General features: G+C 35.7%; 1 protein-coding gene and 1 pseudogene across 1 annotated transcript; both read left to right on the forward strand.

Moving 5' to 3' along the window:
- Nucleotides 1–27,690, forward strand: part of LOC128570204 (sodium/bile acid cotransporter 7-like) — a 124,759-nt pseudogene that overhangs the window by 88,152 nt on the left and 8,917 nt on the right.
- Nucleotides 9,932–10,330, forward strand: LOC128570192 (prefoldin subunit 4-like). Its single transcript, XM_053569148.1, has one exon. The coding sequence runs from the start codon at nucleotides 9,938–9,940 to the stop codon at nucleotides 10,328–10,330; it is 393 nt and encodes a 130-aa protein (XP_053425123.1). The 5' UTR covers nucleotides 9,932–9,937.

The raw sequence follows: 27,690 nt of genomic DNA on the forward strand, positions 1-27,690 counted from the left end.
GTATGCGCCTCAACAGCTGAAGGGCTATTCAGGAGGAAACAAAGTAAAATAGCATCTATTTTAACGTGTAATTTCGATATTTCATACTTAATCTTATTCTTGGCAGAAATGTCAAAATATACTAGCTCTGAACCCTCTCTGAAGCCACATCTACACTATCAAATTAACTTGAGTAAAGTCCTTCAGATCAAATGGTTTTCACTGGGGAGAGGAGGGTCCTTTCTAGGTAATTCTCCAGAGGGAAAGGAATGCTGTATTAGTAGACTAAAAATGAAGGTGCGGCTTATTTCAAATATAGGCATGTATAGCTTATAGAAACTGGTGGCAGGGGGGTGGGAGCAGATTTTAAAATTATCATATCACACTTAAAGATAAATATAATTTATTTCACATGACTTTATATTCACTCCCACTTAAAATTTTAAATAATATTTTCCTTCATTTATCTTTACTTTCTGTGTTTTTAAAACTTTAAGCTCATCCAAAGTTGAATTGCTAATGTTAGAAATAATGCAATTCTGTCTTTATTACCTTTCTATCATCCTTTGCAGACCAAATTACTAGCTGAGTAAGTTGGTATTTAAGTTAAAATCAAGTTCTTGCTAATGGGATGGCTAGATTTCCATTTCATATATATGCTTTTCTTTGTTTACCCTAGAGCGGCAGTATATCCCTTTAAGGAATCCAAGTGGTAAAGTCTGGCCACTATTTATCTTGTCACCACATGGCTGTTGTTTATTGTTTTCTAATTGGAAATCAAGTTTCTGTATTTAATGACTTAGAAGATGCATTACATTTTGTCAAAATATAAGAATTTTTGAAGAACAAAAATCTCCTGGATCCCCAAAAGATCAAGAAGGGGATGTGTGTAATTTTGTTAACACATATGTAAGTATTAATATGTATAATGGAGTTCAGTATTTGTCTTTACACTTCCATCAACCTGTAACATACTATGGTACATTAAATAGCTCAGGATTTACCCACAAAAGAAAAAATTCTTTTTTTTTTTTGTTCTGTCTTTGAATTTTCCCCAGGTTGTTTGGTAAAGAGCAAACAAATTTCTTCATTATGAGGGTATTTACCTTATATAAAACCCTCTCTGATATGTAAGGAAGTAATCTAAAGCACTGACAAGTTGCTGAATTGTCACTGTTGTCGGTTATAATGTATTGCAAAAACTGTAAATGCTAAGGTAACTGAAATAATTGTGCCAGTCAGTGCCATGTGTAGATATGGCTCTTGAAATTTAATTTTTGCTTAATTATTAGAAAGTACATAAAATGTATCAAGTTGTTTGCCTTAAATAATAGTGTTACTTTCCTAACATTTAAAATTCATAGAAATGTTAGATAAATGCACTTTCATTTGACTGGAAGATTCATTTTGTTATTAAAATACACATAAAAGACTAAATATAACATTTCCAGAAACTCATTTTTTTTTTTTTTTAGAAATACCTGATCAGTAGAAAATTTTTCCCTAGCCAAAATGGGAGTTTCATGTTCTTTTAAATAACATTATTTAGAATACTTCTAAAAGCAATTTTTTCATATTAAATATCAAATTATGCCCCTTCTTTTTAAAGAGAAATTTCAAGGAATGAAACTACTGTGTTTAATTTACTGAAGTGAATTATGATTTCAAACATCTGATGAGGTGTTTTAAAGCTGATCTTGTGTAAGATGTTCTAAATATACCTTTTTAGTGGAAGATACCTTTGGGGTTTTTTTTACTTGATATGTATGACAGCACAGAAAGAAAAATCACACATAGATCAAAGATTCCAGGAACTGAGCAGTATTAAAATAAAACATGCATGTTATACGTGCAAACAGTAAAATGCATACCATGGGTCAGCTTTTTTTTTTTTAAGAGTCTTCAATAATAATTTGAGTTAAAAAAATAATTTTTGTAGTATCTTTTATGGTTCTTTATGCTTCCAACTGATTGTAGCGATCCATCCACACACTTCCCACATCGGGATCAGTGTGTGTGTGTGCACAAAGGCTTATGCTTGAAGGATATGCTTGCACTAAATTAAGTAACTTTAAGGAAGGTGTTGATGTAGAATTCCCCTTACTTTAGTCCCCACCAGGAAATAGTGATGGCTGCCATTCAGGTCTTCCTCACACCTCTGGTCCCCTGTATTGATTGAAGAATCTTTAGACCATTGGTAACCAAGGAGTTAGCTTTTTACCAGCTTGGGCTCTTACATTTGAAATTCACATTTTGGTCTCATTCCTAACTACTGCAGCAGAATGGCCTTTGGACAACTAGACTTTAAAAAGTTAAAAGGCAATAAGTCACTCCCCTGGAAACGATGCAGAAACGTAGATTCAAATCATAAATAAGGAAATGCATTGAGTACATTAAACAGACATAGAACAATGGATTTCTGTCTTTTGTAGTAAGGTAATTGGGCACCACTGCTTGGCAGGAGCTGGTGCTATTGAGTTAGCTATAGCTGCCACAGGTTGATAGGCAGGTGATAGGCAGCTTCCACCAGGGTCTGCACAGGAGGCCTACCTAATATGCTGTCTGCCCTTAGGGCCTATGGGAACACAGTTGGATTATTATGTTAATGCATGAGCCCGCTGCCCTCTTCCTATCCCAGCTGGGTTCCCTGTTATTAGGAACTGCTTTGCACTGACAGTGGAGTAATATGCTTCATGATTGAAAGGGCAAAGGGGCTTGAAAGAAAAAAATAAAAAGAATAGGCCTGCACAGATATGTAAATGAGGGGAGGAAAGCTGTAGGAAGATTTCCCTCTAAGTATAGAGACAAAGTTCATTAGAAAGTTCTTCTCATAATGCTGCTCTTAAAACCACTCATTTCTTAATTAATTTCTGGGCTTGCTTTCCTTCCTAACACTGGTATGTATATAGTACCTGGAAGTGTTTTCCAAAACAGGCACGTAGGCTGATTGTTTTAAACTAAGATGCTCTATCGGTTAGTAGCCAGGTATTGTACTGAAAGCTGTGCATATCTTCACAGTCATTATTCTTTATCATTCGTACTTCAGTCTTTATTCCACTAGACAATATTATTTTTTAAGATGTTGAAGGATTTATATTTTTTGTTGATGTCGCTTTTGTTTTCCTTTAATTTTGATATAAGCTTAGAAAACTGCACGAACTTATCTTTTGGGAGTGTGTAGGGATAGAGGACAGGAAACAGTTGTATGGGGCAGAGGGATATTTCTTGGGTTTATTAATTTGGTATGAGTGGTAACCTAAACGTTTTGTGTTTAGTCAGAGTTTTTAATGTTGACACCATAACCTAGTGAGTGTAGGCTTTGATGTCTGTGGATCTTTTCAAATCCTGGCTAATTAATTGCTATCTGATTTTAGATAAATTATTTTACTTCTCATTTCTGCTGTAAAATGGGTATAATACAAATTTTAAATGGTAGGATAATACATATAAATCAGTTATTCTGACAGAGTGAATGCTCATTAAATGCTAGCTGTAGTGATATATTTCATTTTTTTGAGATGGGATCTCTCGCTCTCTCACTCAGGCTGGCATGGCATACGTAGCATGATCATAGCCTACCGTAACCACCGCTTCGTGGGCTTAAGCAGCCTCCTGCCTTAGCCTCTTGGGTAGCTGAGACTACAGGTGCATACCACCACACCCGGCTAATTTTTTTTTTCTATTTTTTGGCAGAAATGGGGTCTCACTGTGTTGCTCAGGCTAGTTTTGCACTTTGGGCCTCCAGCGATCCTCCCTCTGTTACTGCTTCCTCATGTTGATTGCCTCCTGCTCCAGTGGAAGCCAATTCACTGAGACAGCATGGTTTACAGCAGAGAAAGAGTTTAATATCACAGGTGCCAAGCGAGGGGCTGGCAGGAATTTCTCAAATCCATCTTCCTGAAAATTAGGGAGAAAGCATTTTTTTTTCTTTTTTTTTTTTTTTTATTGTTGGGGATTCATTGAGGGTACAATAAGTCAGTTACACTGATTGCAATTGTTAGGTAAAGTCCCTCTTGCAATCATGTCTTGCCCCCATAAAGTGTGACACACACTAAGGCCCCACCCTCCTCCCTCCATCCCTCTTTCTGCTTCCCCCCCCCATAAACTTAATTGTCATTAATTGTCCTCATATCAAGATTGAGTACATAGGATTCATGCTTCTCCATTCTTGTGATGCTTTACTAAGAATAATGTCTTCCACTTCCATCCAGGTTAATACGAAGGATGTAAAGTCTCCATTTTTTTTAATAGCTGAATAGTATTCCATGGTATACATATACCACAGCTTGTTAATCCATTCCTGGGTTGGTGGGCATTTAGGCTGTTTCCACATTTTGGCAATGGTAAATTGAGCTGCCATAAACAGTCTAGTACAAGTGTCCTTATGATAAAAGGATTTTTTTCCTTCTGGGTAGATGCCCAGTAATGGGATTGCAGGATCGAATGGGAGAAAGCATTTTTAAAGACACTTTGCCAGGCAGAAGCCTAGGCAGTTGAGTCTGCTAATGGTCTGGGTTCAGGATGGAACTTTAGGGGTGTAGAAATGTTCTTTGTTGAGTCGGTTCTTGGGATGGGGAGGGGTGTCCCGAGACCTTTTAAATCATTTCCTTAGTATGGGCCATGGGTCTAGATGGGTCAGTTCTTCTATCAGAGTGCAGGGCCTGGAAGATACCTCAGAAACTACCGTTCGAAAGGTGATGTTATCTATGGTGCAAGTTAGTAGTTTTTACAACCACGAACTATGTGACTCCAGAGTACCAATTACAGAGAGGCAAACAAAGGAACAGTGACCAGTTATTATCAAATGAGGGGACTGTGGCTGATTATCATTGTTTTTGGCGGGGCATGTGCCTTCCTAGAGTTTTAGGCACTTACTGACCCTCCCCATTCTCGCCTTTTACCCCTTTATTGATTTGTAAAGGGCGATTTCACTGCCAGCCTCCCAAAGTGTCAGGATTATAGGCGTAACTAATGGTGCCAGGCTAATGATGATATTTAATTGCCAGTGTAACAACTATCATTTTCAGTTACAAGACCATTATTTTAATACTAATGACTGTATTTTCAGTGGGTTGAGGATTTTATCTACCTCCTTTTCATCAAGCTTCACCAAAGATGAGTGATTTTAGCTTCAGCCACATTTGACACAGGAAAATATTCAAGTAGACATCTAACTTACAGATTTAAAGGCTCCTCAAACAAAATGCTAGTATATTTGTCCAAACAGTCCTATAAGAAGCCATACTTCAAAAGGTAAAAGACGGTTGAATGGAAAAGAAAAGCTAGTCAGTCCAGCATTCACAATAGTTTCTGGAGTTACTTTTAGTGTATGTCTGAATTTGTGAAGGTTCTCAAATATCTCTATATATCTCTAACTAACTGTTTTTCAGGTTGAGTGTCCCTAATCTGAAAATTCAAAATCTGAAATACTTCTGAAATCTGAAACTTTTTGAGTACCAACACGACACTTATAAGAAATGCTCACTGGGGCATTTTGAGTTTTGGATTAGAGATGTTGAACCAGTAAGGTTCATACATAATGCAAATGCTCCAAAATCTGAAAAAGTCTCACATACATAATGCAAATACTCCAAAATCTGAAAAAGTCTCACATCTGGAACATTTCTAGTCCCAAGCATTTCAGATAAGAAATGCACAACCATAATACATTTGATTATTTAAATTAAATTGGTGATATGTGGTTGGGTGCTGTTTTAAACACATCTTGTGTTTTGCGCTTAGCAGGTACTGCTCCTACAGAATGAGACGATGCTTGCAAAAATGATGTGTGCGGTGCCTGGCACACATCGAGGGACTGAGGAGTGGTGGTCATCGTTCTTAGTGCCAGTGCAATTCCCTTCCCAACAGACCAGCCTGTGTTAGTAATGCTGTGCAGATATACAAGTAGGAATTTCAGAGAGATTCTCAAAGTCAGCAAATGCAGAAAGTTTAGGTTGGTATAGGCTCCATAGGCTACTGGTATGGTTACCATGTATCTGGTGAAAAAGAATACACACGATTTCTTCCATCAAAACATAAATATGTAAACATCATTTTAATACTCTAGTGAAAACTTGGTTGAAGTTTGGGGTAAGTACCTTGTATTGTACCAGAAAAGAAACTTCTTTCTGGGTTGGCACCCGTAGCTCAGTGGTTAGGGCACCAGCCACATACACCGAGGCTGGCAGGCTCGAACCAGGCCCAGGCCTGCTAAACAACAATGACAACTGCAATAAAAAAATAGCCGGGCATTCTGGTGGGTGCCTGTAGTCCCAGCTACTTGGGAGGCTGAGGCAAGAGAATCACTTAAGCCCAAGAGTTTGAGGTTGCTGTTAACTGTGATGCCATGACACTCTATTGAGGGACGACATAATAAGACTGTCTCAAAAAAAAAAAGGAAAAAAAAAGAAACTTTTTTCTATCAAGGTAATTGTGTGTTTGACTTTTTTTTTTTTCTTTGAGACAGAGTCTCACTTTATCGCCCTTTGTAGAGTGCTAAGGCATCACAGCTCACAGCAACCTCAAACTCTTGGGTGATCCTCTTGCCTCAGTCTCCCAAGTAGGTAGACTACAGGCACCCGCCACAATGCCTGGCTATTTTTAGAGACAGGGTCTCGCTCTTGCTCAGGCTGGTCTCAAACTCCTCAGCTCAAGCAGTCCCCCACCTTGGCCTCCCAGAATGCTAGGATTACAGGTGTGAGGCACTGTGCCTGGCCTGCATTTGACTTTAAATATTTAGAAAAAGGGAGAAGAAACTAGTTCTATCTAAGCAATATTTCTTTGTGATTTTAGCAAAATCCTTTTCTAATATGTCTTTATATATTACGCATTTACTAATAGTGACATACACACATAGGGTGTGCGGTTGTGTGTATATGTATGTGTGACGATACATGTACATGACTATACATATGTATGTCTGTTTCTGTATATCTCTGTGCATCTGTGTCTGAGAATCAAAAGTGTAAGTATACCTAGGAATATGTTGAGAGGAGTTCTAGTTAAGTATATTTTTTTAAAGTGGCATTTTAAATAAAGTATTAAGTTTAAATAATTGAATAATAGTTGTTAAGTTGTTAAGACTTGAAGAAAAGTTATTCAAGGAAGCAATAAGCTCATGAAGTAGATCGAGCTATAGTGAAAGGATCACCACTTTTTTATGCCTTTGTTCTCTCACCAGACGGCAGTGCAGGCAGGGTCCATATGCTGCTTGTTGCCAGAACATGGTTATGCATCTGGCCCGAACATAGTCCATGGCAGAGTAAATCATAAACTCTGTTTGAAAGGAAGTCTTATTTCAAAGGGATGCCTGGTTTTCTTCCAAGTAACTTTGGATTTGACACATGCAAATATGCCCTTGTGTGTTGAAAATGTTCATGAGGACAGAGGTCATATCTTATGTTAAGAAAATATTTTGCCACTTCTTATATGTAGTAGGAATTCAGCAAATGCCTGTTGACTGAGTAATTGGGTTGATTTTGATGCTAGTACTCAGATTCAAGTAGAAAGATTTCAAATCCATGGACCCTAGCGTCCCTTGTCTTCTCTTTACTTTCTGTTCTACTGCTTTCAAGGAAGTGGTCTCCACGTGCCCTCTGACAGCTTTGTGAGACTGTGGACCAAGTTAAATTTCCAGCCTTTCAGACACCAATGACAAGTGGTTTCCTGACCACCTTTCTGCCTCCACCAACCATTTGTGACCTTTATATTCTCCTCATGTTACTACTTTATCAGAAGCACAAGAAAGGCTAGAATTGAAGCGATGAAGACGGGGTTAGGAGATGTGCTTCAATAGGAAAGATGCAAAGATTTTTCCAGGGGAATTGGTTTGTGCCCTCCTAGAAGTCATTAGCCTCTCTAGTGACTATGCTGTCCTTCTGGTCATGATCCCCATTCAGCTTTGTTTTTTAGGGGACTTTTGGGAGAAGCTCGAATGGTTCTTTCAATCCAAACCGCAGTCCTAATGAGGACTGTTAGGACCACCTCCTTCATACAATTTTGTTTTCTCCCTGAAGACATTCAGGTTTTTCTTTCTATGATGTTAAAAAACAATTGATTTGTTGTAGAATACTTTCCTAAGCCTCACAAATCTCTAAATATTAACAAAGAAGTATGATTTTCAAATCAAATTATACTGTGAAAAATAAACACTGCCTTGCCCCATCCCTCAGTGTTCTTCCTTCTTTCTTTTCCCCATCTTTAAATGTTTATTTGTCGCTACGTTTCCAAACTTATCAGAAATTTTTAATTTCTCTTTCTGGATTCCTAACTTGGCAAATCATTGAGTATTGGTTTTCACCACTTAGTAAATGTGATGATATTGATGAATATAAAGTCAATAATAGCTAACATTTATTAAGCACTTACTATGCTAATGTTTTACATGGGTGATCTAATTTAATTCTCATAAAGTCCTTGTAAGTAGGTATCACTGTTTATACCCACTATTGTCCGTCAATTAACACAAGACCACACTAGTAAAAAAATTTTTCCTTGAGGCCAGGGTGTTTTATTACAAAGATGTAATAAAAGCTTTGAAAACAAAATGATCCTTTCTAATTTCATGAAATATTTGTTACTTTTTATTGCTTCTGTATGTAAGTTATATGCAACTGACTTGGTGTTAGAATCAGTTTTTACACTGCATGTCAAGGGGGTCGTATATGACTCATGGCGTACTTACTGAATTTGTTTCTGAGATTTGAGTCTTTTGTGATTCCACAAATATTTAGTTTTTTTTTGGTTTGTTTGTTTTTTTGTAGTTTACGGCCAGGGCTGGGTTTGAACCCGCCACCTCTGGCATATGGGGCCAGCGCCCTAGTCCTTTGAGCCACAGGAGCCACCTAACAAGTATTTAGTTTTGTCTGGAGTGGACCTTGTGTGGTCTTGAATGAGAACCTCTGAGTCATATGCCCAAAGCATGTGCAACACTGTCACATCAAGGTGTGCTATCGTATTGATTGCATTTGGATAGCCACCAGGCAAACATTCAAAAGGAAATGGACAACTGGAAGTTACAGTGATTGGAGAACTTAGTCTAGCACATGTGATGGGCAGCTGAAGCTTATGTGGGTATGAAGCAGGTTAACAGAGTGTGAGGGAGACATGCCAATGAATAGCAAAGACAATGAGCAGAGATTTCACAGTACACAGGCGGGCTATGGACCTTCCCGCCTATCCAGCATGGATACATGCTTCAGGAGGTCCTGGGCTTAGACCTACTGTGAGTTAAATACAATTCACGTGAGAATTAGTGTGTTAAACTTGTTAGGGGTTCTCTAGCTGTAGAGCTGGCTTGAGACCATGGTAAACTAAGTCTGGGGCCCTCTGATGTCTGTGTTTCTTGGCTGTTGAAATGGTAGACTACATGCTAAAACATTTCTTCTGCCACTTACCTCCTTCAAATCTTTGGGTTGTGCCCATATCTGTGCTTGTACAGGGTATTGTGTAGTATTAGATATAAGAATATCACACAAGATCAAGGTGGCTGGGACATGAAAAATGAGGGGAAAATCATGCTAAGGAGCACAGAAATCTTTGTTTTTTGTTTTTTAAATGGACTTTTCAGGGTTGATCAGCTAGCAACTTTGTGTTATCGTATCTTGGTGATCTCAAGGGAAAAGGTCAGAGCTAGCCTAACTAGTCCCTCTTTCACTAGTAAAGCATAGCAGCAAAAACTGTGTGGAAACTGATGGGTTAACAGGAAACTGACAGAGGAGAAGAGGGAAAGGCAGAATTTTAATTTGCTTTAGTTTCCTTGAAGGTAAACCTAACCTTGGAGCTAATGATCTGTTAAGCATAAAAGCAGATCCTGAGGATAAAAGAAAAAAGTTACCAGGAGGAAGCAGGGCATCCACCAGATTCCTACTTTATGATAAAGCCTGACACTGAGCGATGAGCTGGCCAAGTAAGCCCAGAAAAGCCCTGAGAGCCTCAACAATGAAACTTGGCGGCCACCATGAAGAAGGTGGCTGCAGAAGATGTCAACGTTGCTTTTGAAGATCAACAAAAGATAAACAAATTTGCACAGAATACGAGTAGAATCACAGAGCTGAAGGAAGAAATAGAAGTAAAAAAGAAACAGCTCCAGAATTTAGAAGATGCTTGTGATGACATCACGCTTGCAGATGAAGACTGTTTAATGATACCTTATCAAATTGGTGATGTTTTCATTAGCCATTCTCAAGAAGAAACACAAGAAATGTTAGAAGAAGCAAAGAAAAATTTGCAAGAAACAATCGATGCCTTAGAATCCAGAGTGGAATCAATTCAGCGGGTGTTAGCAGATTTGAAAGTTCAGTTATATGCAAAATTTGGGAGCAAAATAAACCTTGAAGCTGATGCAAGCTAAACATTTTATAATACTTTTTTCTAATTTCTTAATTTGTTTAATAAACTTGAATATTGTTTAAAATGATAATTTCCCTTCTTCAAATGACATGGAAAGGAAAACTTCCTTTTTTTTAAACTTTTCATTTATTTAATGGAAACTTGCCTATTTTCACATGTCTTGCTTATTTATTTTATATTTTTAAAAGAAGACAGTATTCATCTTTGTATTTTACATAATGATTATGTCAAGTCTAGGGGCTTTATGCCATGTTATTAAAATCAGTTGAGCAATCAAAAAAAAAAAAAAAAAAAACAACACACACAATGAAACTTCCTGAAACATTCTATCTAAGCTTACCACAAGAGATGAACATGTCTTCTGGGGCCACTGAAATCCCAGCAGCCTGTTCGAGAGGATTGTAGTTAAACTGAAAATTGAAAATAGGTGCTTGGTTGTAGACTTTCCTCATAAGGTGTCTCACCTTTACAGAAATGATATTATCCTTTTACCTAAGAGCTCATCACTGATTCATTTCATTTATTTCTCTCAACCACCTCACTTTTCTGTTTCTTCTTCTTATTATTATTATTTTCACATCTACAAAATGGAATAACCCTTACCTCATAGGGTTATTTTGAGGAGTAAGTAAAATACTGCTTATTGTCTGGCACATAGAAGGTACTCAATAAATGTCAGCTTTTTTTTTTTTTTTTCTGCTTCTGAAATGTTATTTTGAGGGAAAAGTCAAGTTAGTTAATCATTCCATTATAAATTCCTGGGTCAGAAAAACAGATTTTTGTCTTTTGCCCTTACAGAATTTTATGCATCATGTCTCATTTAGGACTCTGTGAGCTACTGATCTAGGGGGAAAAGAATGAAATTCAGTTTGGTTAATAAAACATCTTGGAAGGCAGTTTTTTTGTTTTTTTTTTTTTTGTTGTTGTTGAGACAGGGTCCCACCCTATGCCCCTGAGCAGAGTGCAGTGGGCGTGGCTCACCACAAACTCAGACTCGGGCTGCGGGCACCCCGCTGCCTCAGCTGGGATTACAGGCGCTCGCAGCGGCGCCCGGCTGGGTTTTTCCATTTTTTTCACGAGTCAGGGTCTCACTGTCGCTCAGGCGAGTCGCGAACTCCTGAGCTTAAGCGATTCTCCCTCCTCAGCCTCCCACAGTGCTGGGATTACAGGCGTGAGCCACCACGCCCGGCTGGAAGGCAGTTTTTAAACTGCGATGAAGCTAGGTTAAATGGGAGCCAAGTGGGGCCATTTCCAGGGGTTTTGGAGGTGAAGCAATTTGTTTTTATACTTGTATCAGTGCTTCTACTCTTTAAAATCTCATGTCTAGTCCCCAAGGTTCTATAATAAAGTCTTCAATACTATACATTTTTATTAAACATCTTTGTTTGGACTCCAATTTGCATTTCAGATAATATAACAAAATGTGTGTGTTTCAAATATTCACTGCATAATTGTGATTAGAACATGTAATCCCTCAAAAGATGTTAATTGCAATTTAAATTCACACTGAATATAATTAAGTGAGTTGGGGATTAGAAAGTAGATGTAAGGAGTAGTTCGGGGAACACATATTAAAAAAGCATCTACATTTTTTTCTCCTAAAATATGTAAACCTCTTTCAACTTCTGAGATTAAAAAGATGAATGAACAGAAAAGAGGAGGAGGAAGCAGGTTAAAGGACATCTTTTTAAAAATCTCAAACTATGTTCACAATTTAGATCTTGAATTTGTGCTAATTGTGATTCGGAAGGAGGGCCGGTTTAAGTAACCTTCTCATTTGTATTCTTGAAGAGTCTTTGAATACATGTTGACTCACTTGGTGTCTGATAAAGACTTCAGTGAAACTGAGATCTTTGTAAGAACTGCAGAGAGTGATTGGATGGGAAGTGCCAACAGAGATCTTTTAGTCCAACTGTTATCTGACGCTTCAATCTTCCTCACAATCTCTTTGTCAAGGGAGTGTTTTCTGAATAATTTGATATAACAGGAACTGTGTGTGTGGACAATTCATATTTAAGCACTGCTTTTCCATGAATGCACTGTTTTAATGGAAATAAAGAGTATTGCAAGAAACACCGATGTCTTATTTTCTTTTCTAATATGATAGTTAAAGGATACTAAAACTTGAGATTTAAGGTTTTAAAAAGTGTCAGACAGTTGTATCTTCCAGTGACTGAGAATTATTTGGTATTGAATCAAGAAGCAATTATTCAGAAGGCTCCCAGAATAAGATTATACCTCTAAACTTCATTTTATTCATAAATTTTCCTAAGAATGAGTTTTAAATCTGAGAGATCTGTCTTGAGTAGTCTAAGCACAGTTTTAAAAGTAAAAGTGTTGCTTTTACGTAAGTCATTTCTTTTTCATATGTGTTTAGAAGAGGAAAATAGCAATTAACTTCATAAACCTGTTTTGAATGAGTCACACCATAAATATAATACAAAAATTTCTTGAAGCAAAATAGAGAAAGGGAAAGAGGGAGGGAAGTGTGAGAGTAACAGAGAGAGACAGAGACAGAAAGAATGTGTGTTAGTTACACATATTGGCTGCCTAACACATTGTTGGACTCTATAAAACATAAATTTTTAAGAAACAATTTCAAAGTCTTTTCAAATTTTGTAAATGTTTGAAATATTCTTAGTGGAAATATTTCATGTGAAAATTCAGGTGGGAAGTTCTGTCTTTGTTTCATAAGAAATTGAATATCCTTTAAAAAGAATCATGAATCTAAGCTGGACTTTATCTTTTCTATTGTGGGGACTATTAAAGAAAAACATTTTTAATGTGAGTAAATAATAAACTCTATTGAAAAGGACATAGAAACTGTTCTTCTCTAAGATAATATCTGTGGCTTTAAGTATTTGAACTCTCATCTGTCTTGTTTGCAACCTAAAATCATTCCACCTAAATGTCTTTGTTTGTTTTTTTGTTTGTTTGTTTTTTGCTATTTATTTTCCCTATAAATGCCTATTTTGATAATGACTATCATGGATTCTTTTTCTAATAATATTAAAATTACTGTTATTTTCAATGAAATGATTTTGGGGGGGAGGGTGTTAAATTCACATTATCACATGAACGTAATTTTCGACCAATGGTGTATCAAGGGAAAGGATTACCAGTCATTCCCTGTCCTAAAGCACATGGCTCTGTGACTCCTTATAGTCACATACAAAATTCCACAGTGACTATATAATAAAATTTTGTGTTCTTGTCCAGGGGCAGTGGCTGACACTTGTAATACTAGCATTTTAAGAGGCTGAGATGGATGGATTGCTTCAGCCTCAGAAGCTCAAGACCAGCCTCAATAAGAGTGAGACCCCCATCTCTACTAAAAATAGAATATCACACCCGTAATCCTAGCATTCTGGGAGGCTGATGTGGGTGGATTGCCTGAACTCACAGGTGGAGACCAGCCTGAGCCAGAGCGAGACCTCGTCTTTAAAAATAGCTAGGTGTTGTGGCGGGAGGCTGAGGCAAGAGAATTGCTTGACCCCAGGAGTCTGAGGTTGCTGTAAGCTATGATGCTACGTCACTCTACAGGATGACTGTAAGCTATGATGATACGTCACTCTACAGGATGAGACAAAGTGAAACTCTGTCTCAAAAAAAAAAAAGAAAATTATGTTCTTGTATGGTTTAAAAATTTTTAATAACTTTATTTTTTATATATTCCTAGTAGATAATCTCAAAATATAAACAAAGAAATACCATAATCTCACTGTTCAAATAACTATATACGTGTATATATATATATATATGTCTTTCCAAACCTTATTATCTGCACATACACTTAATGTAATGAGATCATACAGTGCATACTGTTTTGTAGTCCTGTTTGTCCACTTAATATATTGTGAACATCACTCCATGGTGTTTTATAATCACTCTTTTTATAGACTATTTATTATTTTCATGTGTGGATGTGTAAGGATTAATTTAGCCCTGGATATTTCCGACTACTTTTGCTATTAAAAATAATGGTGTGGTGAAATTTCTTTTAGTTAAATCTTTTCTTGGATCTGTAGTATTTTCTTTCTTTCTTTCTTTTTTTTTTTTTTTTTTATTGAGACAGAGTCTCACTTTGTCACCCTTGGTAGAGTTCCGTGGTATCATAGCTCCCAGCAACCTCAAACTCTTGGGCTCAAGCAATTCTCTTGCCTCAGCCTCCCTAGTAGCTGGGACTATAGGTGCCTGCCACAACACCCCGCAACACAAATATATATATTTGTGGTAGTTGTTTGTTTGTTTGTTTGTTTAGGAGGCCCGGGCTGGGCTCAAACCAGGCACCCTAACTGCTGAGCTATGGGTGCCCAGCCAATTGGTAGTATTTTCATATAAAGTTTTAGAAGTCGAATTGCTGGGTCCAGGGACATGTATGGATATTGTTGAGGTATTGATGCTTACTAAACTTCCAGCAAGGTTATAAAGAGTGTAAAATTGCCTTTTCCTTGAACTCTTATCAAACATATGCATCATTATTTTTTAAAAATCTTTGCTCATTTGATGTTTTTTTTTCTCCTGCTGCTTTTGTTTTCTCAGTGCAAGTTGGCCCATTTTTTTAAAGACAGGAGGTCCACTTCTAATATGTTTTAGAAGTGTGTATTAAATAAATATTTTTATTTGACATCCTCCCCCAATATTTATCAGTCACATTTTACAGTAAAATTTAGAGGGAAATGTTTATGAAGTTATTCTATTTGTTTGTTTTGCTTCAATAAAAAAAAATGTACATTGTAGTCACTGAACACATTGTTTAACTAGATGTCTAACCATGCTGTAAATGGTGCCTGTAGAAGGATCAAGGGACAAGACCTTTAGGCTTTTTTTCTTTTTAATCACACCTTAAAATCTTAGAGAATCTGAACTTATATGTTTGGGCTACTGTTATTACAGTGAAACCTTCTGAGAGTATCTTCTCGGGTAATTTTTTTAGAGAAAGTCACTTACAGATATAAAACGTTTGACCAGAAGAAAGCCTCAGGTTGTCAGAGTTACTTATACACTGTTGTTCAGCTGGGCCTCTTTATTAAATCATCTCTTGGCAGTCCATTAGTTGTGGTGCTACAGCTATTGCATGGCCCACTAAGCTAATAGACCTTCAATCACCAGCAGAAAGATAACCTTAATAAAAATTTGAAGTCGGTTTAGTGCTTCGCTGCTTGCCGACTAGTGTTTTACTGTTTACTGTGTCTATAGAATTTCCATACTCTGTATTTTGAGATACATATATATCTTATCTACATAGTATAGTAGAGTTAGATAAAGATTAATGACCTAGAGTGGACTGTTCGGGAGTTCATCCTTGTTATTCTGACTCAGCCACTGTGTGATCTTAAGCAAGTCACTTCCCACAAGAGGCTTCTGTCAAACCCTTATAATGTAAAATTAAGAAATTGGAAAGAGGTTTTCTAATTTTTTTCTGTATTTTTAGAAAATTTAAATTACATTCTGCTGAATGTAACATGTTGAAGCTTTGTTTAAAGGTTAGCTATGATTTTATAGAACATAAAGAGAATTTTTATATTCTAACCCCTACAAAAATGTTAGTAAACAGAATGAAAATAGAAGAGATTACATTATTCAACGTTTGTGGTACAAGAGAAAGATTACTTAAAGTCTACTAATTTTTTTAAAAATCAACATTTTTGTAGTAATTACTGAAAAGTATTGTTTTTATTTTAAAAAGTAAAACTGTAAATCATGAAAATAAGCTCATTTTATCATTCATTTAATACAATTTGGATTGTAGATATTTACAAATTCTTACAATGAATGAAGAAAAAAATCAAATGTTGCTTTTTTTTTTTTTTGAGACAGTCTTACTATGTCACCCTTGGTAGAGTGCTGTGGTGTCATAGCTCACAGCAACCTCAAACTCTTGGTCTTAAGCGAATCTCTTGCCTCAGCCACCCAAGTAGCTGGGACTACAGGCACGCCCACCTATTTTTTGTTGCAGCCATCATTATTGGTTAGCTGGCCCGGGCCTGGTTCGAACCTGCCAGCCTTGGTGTATGTGGCTGGTGCCATAACCACTGTGCTCCAGGCGCCGAGCCTTAATTAAGTGTTGCTTTTGGGAAGCCAGGCCTGATGTAATTTTCCTAAGAAAATTATATGACTTGATGATGTATTTTTTGCTGGTGTTCTGTTATTTTTTGCAATGAAGCCATAAAAATATGAATTTGCAAAAAGAATACAGTCTTCATCAGTTTCCACAGGTGCTCTCAAAAAAATGTTCTGCTTGCTCTCTTTTTAAGCACCCATCTGCTTTTTCATTTTCCTCATTTCTCATTGACTTTGTTCTGATTTCATTAGGTTAATTAAATGGTACATCTTCTGCAGGATTGACAGTTCTATTTAGCAACATATTTGCATTTTATGTGTGATATGTTACAAGGTTTTTAAAATTCTGTACAATTATTTAGAGTAAGCTAACCAAAGCTGAAGGGTAGAGATAGGTACTTTATAAAGGAGTTAGGGTAGGGGTGCAGGAAAGGAAAAGATTTTCTTGGGGATCATTTTAGAAATGGTTAGTTCATTAGTGGAACTTTTCCCACTGTGATGTCTCTTATGTCCTTGTACAACCTATGTTCTTCAGGGAGTTTGAAAATGAATAATTACATGATAAAGTTTTGCTGGGCCTTATTTATATAGTATATGATATTTGGTAGAATTTTGTAGAATACCCAGTAGGATTTTTTTGTTTTTTTTTTTGTTTGTTTGTTTTTTGGGACAGAGGCTTACTCTGTTGCCCAAGCTAGAGTGCCATGGCTTCATCCTAGCTCACAGCAACCTCACATTCCTGGGCTCAAGTGATCCTCCTGCCGCAGCCTCCCCCAAGTTGCTGAGACTACAGGCATCTGCCACAGCAATACCCAGTGGTTTTATATTTGCCCTCATTTAATCCTCATACAAGTTTTATAAAGTTGGTATTGTTATTCACATCTAATAAAATGAATAAACTGAGATTTAATGAGTTTTCATAGATAAGTACGTGACCAAATTGTTTTGAAATCAAGTCTTTTGATCCCATTATCAGTGCTTGTTCTAGTATTTCACAAATATCTGTGTGATGATAGTTTATTTTACATGAAATCCTTACCATTTTTAAATAAGTGAAAGACAGGGTATCTTTTTTGAATGTCAGATAAAGTCAGAGTCTTTAAGCATCTATATTATGTTATTATTAAAAATAATGACTTGAAAAGACATTTTTATGATACAAATCACAAGCATGCCTTGAAGCTTAATCTTTCTAAGATAGTAATTAGTAACTATAATTCTGTTGTTTTGATTCTTTTATGTTTTTATTAAATCTTATTGCTTTTTTATTAAAATTTTCTGTGTAAACCTTAGAACCAAGTAAATAAGAAAAAGGTAAACCTTAGAAAAAAGAAAAAGATAAACCTTAATGCCATACAGTTATGTTTTTCTACCTTTTGTTGACTTTTAAAATGTTTACATATATGAAAAGTCTTGTTTTTATGTATATCATTTACAGAGATTTAAATTCAAGCTTTATAATATATGTGCATTAGTTTGGAAAATATTTCAAGTTCGTAAACCCTAACACAGTCAAGATTTAGATCACTGCCATCATAATAAAAAATTCTTTTATGCCTCTTTCCCTTCTCCTGCCTGTAGTCCCTGACAGCCAGTGAGCTGGTTTCTATCTGTATGGTTTTGCCTTTTCCAGAATAGTCTATCAATGGAATAGTAAGGTACTTTTGTGTCTGGCTGCTGTACTTTCGCATAATGCTTTTGAGATTCATCCATGTTGTTGCATGTATCAGTAGTTCAGTCCTTTTTATTGCTGAGGAATATTCCTTTGTATGCAAATCTATCACAATTTCTTTATCTATTTCTTTATCCAGTCTATCAAATCTATCACAATTTCTTTATCTATTTCTTTATCCAGTCTATCAAATCTATCACAATTTCTTTATCTGTTTCTTTATCCAGTCTATCAAATCTATCACAATTTCTTTATCCATTCACTAGCTGATGGACATTTGGGTAGTTTTTTGGTTTTGAGCTATTACAAATAAAGCTGAACATTTGAATCCAAGTCTTTGTGTGAACATGTGGATGTCTGTCTCTTTTATAAATACCTAGTGGTGGGGTGGCCACATCAGTCATATGGTAAGTATATGGGTGAGTGTGAAAGAAACTGCCAAACTATTTTCCATAGTGGCTGTATCATTTTTAGTCAAAGCAATGTTACATGAGGGTTCTAGTTGGTCCACATCCTCACCAGCACTGAACTGTCAGTGTCTGAGTTTTATCTCATGGTGATTTTAATATACATTAATATCTAATGATGTTTAGTGTCTTTTCATGTGTTGATTTACCATCTATCACTCTTCTTCAGTGAAATATCTGTCCAAATCTTTTGTACATTTTTTCCATTAAATTGTCTTCTTATTTAGCTATAAGAGGTTTTTAATTTTTACTTTTAAATATAGTCTACATATAGATATGTATTTACAAACACATTCTTTCAGCCTGTGGCTCTGTTTTTCATTTTCTCTGCATTGTCTCTAAAGGAAAGAAGTTTTAAATTGTGATAAAGTCATTTGTCAATTTTTTTATTCTAAAGTTTATGATTTTTGTGTATTAACTTAGAAACATTGTCTTAATCCAAAATCACTAAGATTTTCTATGTGTGTTCTTCTAAAAGTTTTATAGATTTAGCTCTTGTGTTAAAGTCTATAATCCAGTCCAACATAGATTTTGTATATAGTGAGGTGAATGTCAAAGGTTTTTTTTTTTAATTTATAGATTTTTTTTTGGTTGTTTCATATAGATGTCCAGTTACCACATATTGAAAAGATTATCTTTTCCCCACTAAATTACTCCAGCACTCTTGTCAAAAATCATTGTACTGTATCCATGTGAGTCTGTTTCTGGACTTTCTATTCTGTTCCATTTATTGATCTGTATATCTGCCTTTAAGCCAGCACCACATGGTCTTAATTGGTGTAGCATTTTATTAAGTATTGAAATCAGTAGTGCAAGTCTTCCAACTTTTTTCCCCAATAAAATTTTGTTGAATAATAAATAAATAAATAAATACATAAAATTTATTTCAAAAATAACTTTGAGTCATCTTGTCAATTTCTACTAAAAATCCTGCAGGGAATTTGATCAAGATTACATTGAGTCTATAAATCAATATGGAAAGATTTGTCATCTTAACACTGATATTCATGTCCCTCCATTTAAGCCTTTTAAAATTTCCCTCATCAATGTTTTGTAGCCTTTAACATACAAATTCTGCACATATTTTGTTAGTTTCTATGTTTCATGTTTGTGATGCTATTTGTAAATAGCATTTTTATTAATTTTGATTTAAAAGTATTCCTTGCTAATACAAGCAAAAGGGATGGAGGGAGGGGGTGGGGCCTTGGTGTGTGTCACACTTTATGGGGGCAAGACGTGATTGCAAGAGGGACTTTACCTAACAATTGCAATCAGTGTAACCTGGCTTATTGTACCCTCAATGAATCCCCAACAATAAAAAAAAATAGAAATGCATTTATTTTTATAGATAGACCCTGTATTGTACGACCTTGATAAATTCATTCATTGTTGTAGTTTTCTGTTTGGGGAGGAGAGGAATTTTCTAGGATGACATGATTTGTGAATAAAGATGGACTTATTCTTCTTTTCTAATCTGTATGCCTTTTATTTCTTTTTCTTCAATTATTGCATGGTTAGAACTTTTAGGCTGTCAAAACAAAAGTCAAATCATATTAGTAAAGTGAATTTTCAAGTTTATTATTGAATAAAAGAGTAAACACAAATTGTGACTCAAGCGACTTCAAAATTTAAATTAGTTAGAATCCCAGAGGTAGACTATTACAGATTGAGTTATATTGCAAAAATGGGAGAGTTGTTTAAACTTTATAGTGATTGGTTATAAAATTGGGGATTTCCAGATAGCAGGGAATTGGATAGTAACAATTATTTTTACCATTTTTGGAGATGACTTAGTTTTATTTCTGATTATCAGAAGCACATACAAGAAATAGCCCAAGTTAAGGTTAAGGTCTCTTTCTTTCTTTTTTTTTTTTTTTTTTTTGTAGAGACAGAGTCTCACTGTACTGCCCTCGGGCAGAGTGCGTGGCCTCACACTGCTCACAGCAACTTCTAACTCTTGGGCTTACGCGATTCTCTTGCCTCAGCCTCCAGAGCAGCTGGGACTACAGGCGCCCGCCACAACGGCCGGCTATTTTTCTGTTGCAGTTTGGCCCGGGCTGGGTCCGAACCCGCCACCCTCGGCATATGGGGCCGGCGCCCTACTCCCTGAGCCACAGGCACCGCCCCAAGGTCTCTTTCTTGGTCTGTTGGGTAATTTTAAGTCCTGGTCTTCATTTTATTTTACTTTGACAAGGCAAAAGTTGAGCAGAAATAATAGTGAAAGTTGACATCTTCACTTTGTTCGTGATTTTAGGAACATACACTTTTTTGCCATGAAGCCTAACATTAGCTGTTTGGTTTTTATGAAGACATTCTGTGTCAGGGGAAGAAATTTTTAAATCAATTCTAGATTTTTGAGTTTTTACTCATGAATATCTGAGTTTTATCAAATATTTTTTTCTTCATCTATTGGAATGATTATATGTTTTCCTTTTAAAAGCTTTTGACAAGGTACATTGCTTTGATTGATATTACAATCTTTTTTTTTTTTTTTTTTTGTGGTTTTTGGCCAGGGCTGGGTTTGAACCCGCCACCTCCGGCATATGGGACCGGCCCCCTACTCCTTGAGCCACAGGCGCTGCCCTGATATTACAATCTTAAACCAACTTTATATTCCTAGAATAAACCCTACTTGGTCATAATGTATCATTCTTTTCTTATATTACTAAGTTTAATTAGTTCAAATTTTGTAAGGAGTTTTATGTCTATCTGTGTGCGCGATGATTATTGCTTTGCAGTTTTCATGTTTTAATCTGGTGTCGTACAGGCTAGTGCTTGTCTCATAAAATGATTTGGCATAATTTCCTGCTTGTATTTTCTGTGTGATTTTCATGAAATTACTATTATTTCTTCTTTAAATATTTGGTAGAATTCACTGGTGAAGGCATTGGCCCTGTAAATTTTTTGAGAACATTTTTAAGCATATGTTATCTTTAATAGAGAATGGTCAGTTTAAGTTGCTTGTTGTTTTTGAGAGAGCTTTGGTAGTTTGTGTCTTTCAAGGAATTTGTTCATTTTATCTAAGTCAGGAGTTCTCAACCTGTGGGTCGTGACCCCTTTGTGGGGCAAACGAGCCTTTCACAGGGGTTGCCTAAATATATACTGCATATCAGATATTTACATTACGATTCATCACAGTAGCAAAATTACAGTTATGAAGTAGCAACGAAAATAATTTTATAGTTGGGGGGGTCACCACAACATGAGGAACTGTATTAAAGGGTCATGGCATTAGGAAGGTTGAGAACCACTTTGTTAAACTTTGGGGCCTAACGTTCTCAATTTACTCATCTTTTAAATGTCTGAAGGATTTTAGGATGTCTCTTCTTTCATTCCTGGTAGTGGTAATTTCTGTCTTTCCTTTTCTTCCCCTCGAAAGCAGGAATGGACAAACTGTGGTTTGTAGCCACATCAAGCTTGTCACATGTTTTTGCATGGTATGTAAGTTAAGAATAACTTTTACATTTTTTTAACGATTAGGGGAAAAAAATCTGAAGAAGAATAAAATTTCATAACACATGAAAATTAAGTGAAAATCAAATTTTAGTATCCGTGCATAGATAAAGCTTTGTTGGAATACAACCTTACTCTTCAGTTCATACAGGACCTACAGCTGCTTTTGGCTACAACAGTGGAGGTGAGCATTTGTGACCATAGGGCCACAAAATATGAAATATTTATGTGGCTGTTGCATGATAAAAAATATATCTAGTGTTTGTCCTGTGTTTTTGGCATGAAGGTTCAAAAATCTTTGGAATTTCCTAAGTGTTAAGAGTGTCTTTGTTTTGCCAATCAGATGAGGTGGTGGGCCCTTAGATAGCTTCGAGGTGAGGGCTGGTCACCAGAGAGACTAAGCGTGGGATTAGAACCTTGGAACTTTTAGCTGACTGCTCTTCAGGGAAAGGAAGAGCTGGTGATTGAGTTTAACCATGTGGTCAGTGAGTCAATCAATTATTCCTACATACTGAAACCTTATTTAAAAACTCCAGACACTGAAGCACAGTGTTTCTTCCTGGACACCAAAGCTTAGTGTTGCTTCCTGGTTGGTAAAGATCTTAATGTTCTCTAAGATGGTAGGAAGCTCTGTACTCCTTCCCTGATCTTGCCCTTTCTCTACATATCCCTTACAATAAAACTGTAATTATAGCACTTTTAATGAGTTCTGTGAGTTATTCTAGTAAATTATTGAACCTAAGGGGAACATGGAATCTCTTGAATTTACAGCCAGTTGGTCAGAGGTGTAGGTAGTCTGAGGACTCTCAAAGTACAGCTGCTGTTAAAAGTAGGGTGGTCTTATGGAGGCCTGAGTCTTTAACTTGTGGAATTTGACATCAATTCCAAGTAGTTAGCATAACACTGTGTTGCAATATAGGTTAAATCAGTTGGGTAAAATAAAAGAGTGACTCTTTACAGAGAAAATTCACTAGTCCCTCCTGTTCTAGAGGGTTATCAGTTCTATCAGTCTTTTTCCAAAAATCTAGTTTTTTATTTTATTGACTACTCGGTTATTTTTCTGTTTCTTTATTTCATTAGATTTCATTAGTTTCTGATCATATCTTTATTATTTCCTTCTTGTGCCTATTTTGTGTACAATTTGCCCTTCTTTTTCTAATTTATTATGTTTCTTGGCATTATGCCATTTTTCTCATCTTCTTTTTCATTGACATCATGTTTGCAGCTTGAAATTGGCCGTGGTGGGAGTATTTACAGCATAAAAATCAGCAAATATTACAAATTGGTATTCCTCCCCTTATCCTTGGAGTCAGTTGTTAACTATTTAGTAGCCCATTACTTGTATTGGCAAAAATAGCTCTTTAAAATTTTTCTCAGGGGATCTAACATGAAAAAATAGTTTCCAATAAAAAGATAGTTCAGAAACAGAAAGAATTTACTAGCAAAAAAATGTGATTTAAAACACAGACTTTAGCTCAAAACTCAAAAAGAGGTTGTGCTGTTTTCAATCCTGAAGACATGAAGAATAGGATAGGTAGGGACCATTAGTTAGTGATTTCAGTGTGGTCCTTTTCGAGGAGGAGGAGTGCCTTGATTAGATGATGTACAGAAGTCCATTGCAGTTCTGTGAATCTAGGGTAAGTTATTTCCCAGAAGATGGTAGGAAAGCTATTTTATTGCTAATGAAAAGCTGATGAGAGAGTTATTGCTGAGGGACTGATCCATTGCCCTCTTAAGAAGCTCTGAGATTCCCAGACTTAATGGATGGAAAAGGAGCAGAAATAACAGAGTTAAGTCAGCTAGAGTCTAAAATTTTTAAGAAACATTAGATACTTTGACATAGGCTGTCACTTATGTTTTGTGGATGCCCTTCTAAACAAAGTGTTAGAAGTGTTAGGGGAATTCTTGGCTAATTCCTCTCTTGGTGTGCTGAGAGCTTAGTTCATATGTTGACATTAAATAGTACTTCCATTAATTGATCAGAAAAGTGCTCATTGTATATCACTAGAAGATATTGAAAAACCCTTTATTTTTATAGTTATTTTCTATGCTATCATAACTCTTTGTTACCCCCGATCTTGTATCGTAGCTATCGTGATGTTTGTCTTCTAGTCTAGGCTGTGTGTTAGTACTCTGTGGTATTTATTTTTGTGTTCTGAGTTCCTAGCTTAATAAATTGCTTAATAAATTTATGTTGAATGAATTAATAATTAGAGAAGCATTTGTTTTGTTCTTTTTTGGGAGATAGGAAACCCAAATGAGTCAGAGCAATTAAACTTTAGGAATATTGAGAAATTTATAGCAGTACATCTTTAAGAAGATGTACTGTCAGCAGTATATAACATTTTAAGTTTCATTCATCTTAATCTTAGATATTTACAAGAGCTTAATAAATATTAATAGACAAATATTAAAAGTGTACATTTGCAGTTCAAGAGTTGGTATTCTGGCTTAAGTCCCTGTTTGTTCCTAGGAATATTGAATATTCAATGTTAGTATAGAAAAGAAGACCAAGTAGTTTCTTCTCTATATTAGCACCTAATAGGTGCACAGCATTGTTCAAGGTTTGCCTAAGTTCAAGAGAAAGCCTCTAAAATTACAATTGTACTTAACATATACAATTTATTATGTGGTTTTTTTCTAAGAAATATATAATCTGTACACAAATATTGAAAGTCAAGAAAAAGTATAAAGGAAAAAATATCCATAATCTCATTACCTCAACATAACTGCTATTACTGTTTTGGCATATGCACTTTTTCTGTTATATAGCTACAAATGTCTGTTTAAATAATATAGAAGATAGGCAGTGAGGGTGTAATAGAGAGGGTGCAGGAAGTGTCTGCCAATGAGTTCTGTTCTGGCTTTGCTACTGTACAATATGAACTTGGGAAAGATCCTTCGCCTCTGGAGTTCTGTTTCTTGATTTATAAGGGATTATCATAGTACCTAAGAACACTCCTCACTTGCAAACTCTCATTTCATTGAAATTCAACATTTTTTTGAAGACTGATATTTCAAGAGGATGCAATCAGCAGTGTTGGATTAGGTCTGTATTCATCTCAAGTACTATAAGGCAGATTTAAAAATCTTGAATTAATATAAATATTTTCCTGCTAATATTAGGTTTTGTTATAATGAACCAGTAACATGTAAAGTAACAAATGTCTTCTAGAATCATACCCAAAATTGGAATTGATGAGCTTATTCAAGCTCATAAATAAGTTTTATAAAAATGTTAAAACATTTCTTTTAAGCTTTCAAAAAGTATGCTATTTGGAATAAGAAACACAGAATCACTACTATTTTAAGAACATGGTGTTTTATCAAGAAAAATCAAAGCAGCTGTGTTACTTGGTTCTTTATTGCACCTAAAGAAAATTGATTTTGCCCTCTCTCTGCTGCTCAATGCATATTGTGAAAATGTAGATGGGCATGCAAGAACTATTGCATATTATACACCAAGGCTTTAAAGGTGTTAAAAGGTGTCTGGTTTGTCTTAGAAGTGTCAGTTTGCACTTTAAGCGATTTTTGTTGCACAGTTAAGATGTCCTTTTACCTTTACCATTTTGTTCTGGGCTTTTTTTGTATGCATTTTAACGGTTATTTAAGACTCCCCATGTGCTTAGAAAGGAATCTGAATATATGTGCCTTTTTTTTTTTTTTATAAAGCCTCTCAAATGACTGGGAGCTGCAGTTGGAACAATATGTAAAGATAGAGCTTGTGAAAGATTTCCTTTATTAACTGTCATCATCCGCAGAATATATGTTCAAATAAACGTTGTATAATAACTAAATTTGAGATTAATAGGCCCCTTAAGAAACAGCGAAGTCATTCAGAATAGTCAGTGAAAAATAGGCTGCAAGACTGTAACATGCACATATTGTCCTGCTTACGTGCTCTCTCTGGTGTCATTCCCATTCATCACTGTCGGCCTGCTCTGTTCTCATTAAAACACTCCTGCACAAAAGCAACTTAATTTTCTTAAGAGGAGAGGACACCTGATTCAATTCAGCACCCAGAAACAGTAACTTGAATATATTTTTTTCCTAGCCTGAATTGAGATGAATAGTTACAAATAGCAACCCCCTTCATTCACCTCAAGATTTAGAATATTAAAAGATTTTTTTCCAGTGGTATCAAGAAATGGACCAGTAGAAATAGACAGAAAATGTAGCTTACTCTTAGCAAAACAGCTGGATGTTGAACATGTACCTTGTATATCTAATATGTAGGTGGGTGTTTAAGTGAGACAGTGTGTAAAGTTCTGTTTTCTTAAGTGGTGAATGCCTTGTAGCAGTACCATAGTCTTCATTGAGGTTTCTTTGTTGAGAAGAACTATTCAGTAATGTTTTCAACAGTATTCTTTTTTAGCCATTGCTGCTTAAAAAATACAATGATACATATACACCCAGTGAAAAGTATCCCTAATGTAGAGCATGAACTATAAACTCACATTTTAATTATTATCTTGTATATGCTTATCTGCAGTATGGTTTAATAATACTTAAATATGGTATAGAAATGTATAACTCAAATTTTATTTGTTGTGACATTTATACAAGGAAAGTAGTGATAATTAGTCAGTATTAGTAAAATAGCAACGAAGTTGTGTGTGAGAATGCCAATTAAATTGGCTTTGAAAACAGAATAAACTTTTCTTAATTATTTTTTGCCTTTCTATAGCACTTTACAAAATATATTACAAGTAAAAAGAAAGTTTTTTGTGTTTCCATATTTAATTGAAGACCACAATTTGGAATTCTGTATTTGGTATTTTAGTCTTTATGTGTGTTTCAAACTGAACTTACGTTTTGGAAGAAAATAAATATGAAGGCCAGTTTTTTTTCTTGTGACTCAGAGACAGGTGTGATATAAGTTCACACAGTTGAGAGATTTTCCCATGGGAAAGCAATTCACCTTTGATTTCCAACACTAGTGACCAACAGTCAATTTTCCTTATTTTCAACGATATTATATGCAATGGGAACAAGAGATTGTTCTAAGTAAAAATATGACTACTCAAATTCATAACTTAGAGGAAATACTTTTTAATTTATCCAACTTGCCTGATTAGTTCTTTATAATTTCCCCCCTTGTTTAAAAACATGATTGTGTCAACTCGTTCTTCTAGTAATAGAAAATCAAACTAAAAATGGCTTAAAGAAGCAAGGATTTATTTTTCTCATATATCAAGATCATGGAGGTAGGGGCTTTCGGCCTTTTTTTCTGAATCTCAATGATGCTAGAGTGGCTTATTCTGCAAAGCCCTTATGGATGCAAGAGCGCTTTCACTGCTCTAAGCAAGAAGGGGAAGTGCTCAGAACTAACCTCCCTCCGTCTCCCAACATCCAGGTTGCGTCAGTTTTTATCTGCCTGGCCAGAACTTTGTTGCAAGGCAATGGCAACCCCTAGCTTTTCCTTTTTCTTATTTTGAGGTATGTACCTTGTATATCTAATATGTTGAATTTTTATCATGAAGGGATATTGAAGTTTTATCAAATGTGTTTTTGTTTGTTGGTTTGTTTTAAGATAGACTCTCACGCTCTCACCCTTGGTAGAGTGCTAAGGCATCATCATAGCTTACAGCAATCACAAACTCTTGGGCTCAAGAGATCTTCTTGCCTCAGCCTCTCAAGCAGCTCTGACTATAGGCTCACACTACAACACCGGGCTAGTTTTTCTATTTTTAGTAGAGACAGGAT

The sequence above is a fragment of the Nycticebus coucang genome, chromosome 18 (genome assembly GCF_027406575.1).
Source record: "Nycticebus coucang isolate mNycCou1 chromosome 18, mNycCou1.pri, whole genome shotgun sequence".
NCBI classification, from domain to species: domain Eukaryota; kingdom Metazoa; phylum Chordata; class Mammalia; order Primates; family Lorisidae; genus Nycticebus; species Nycticebus coucang.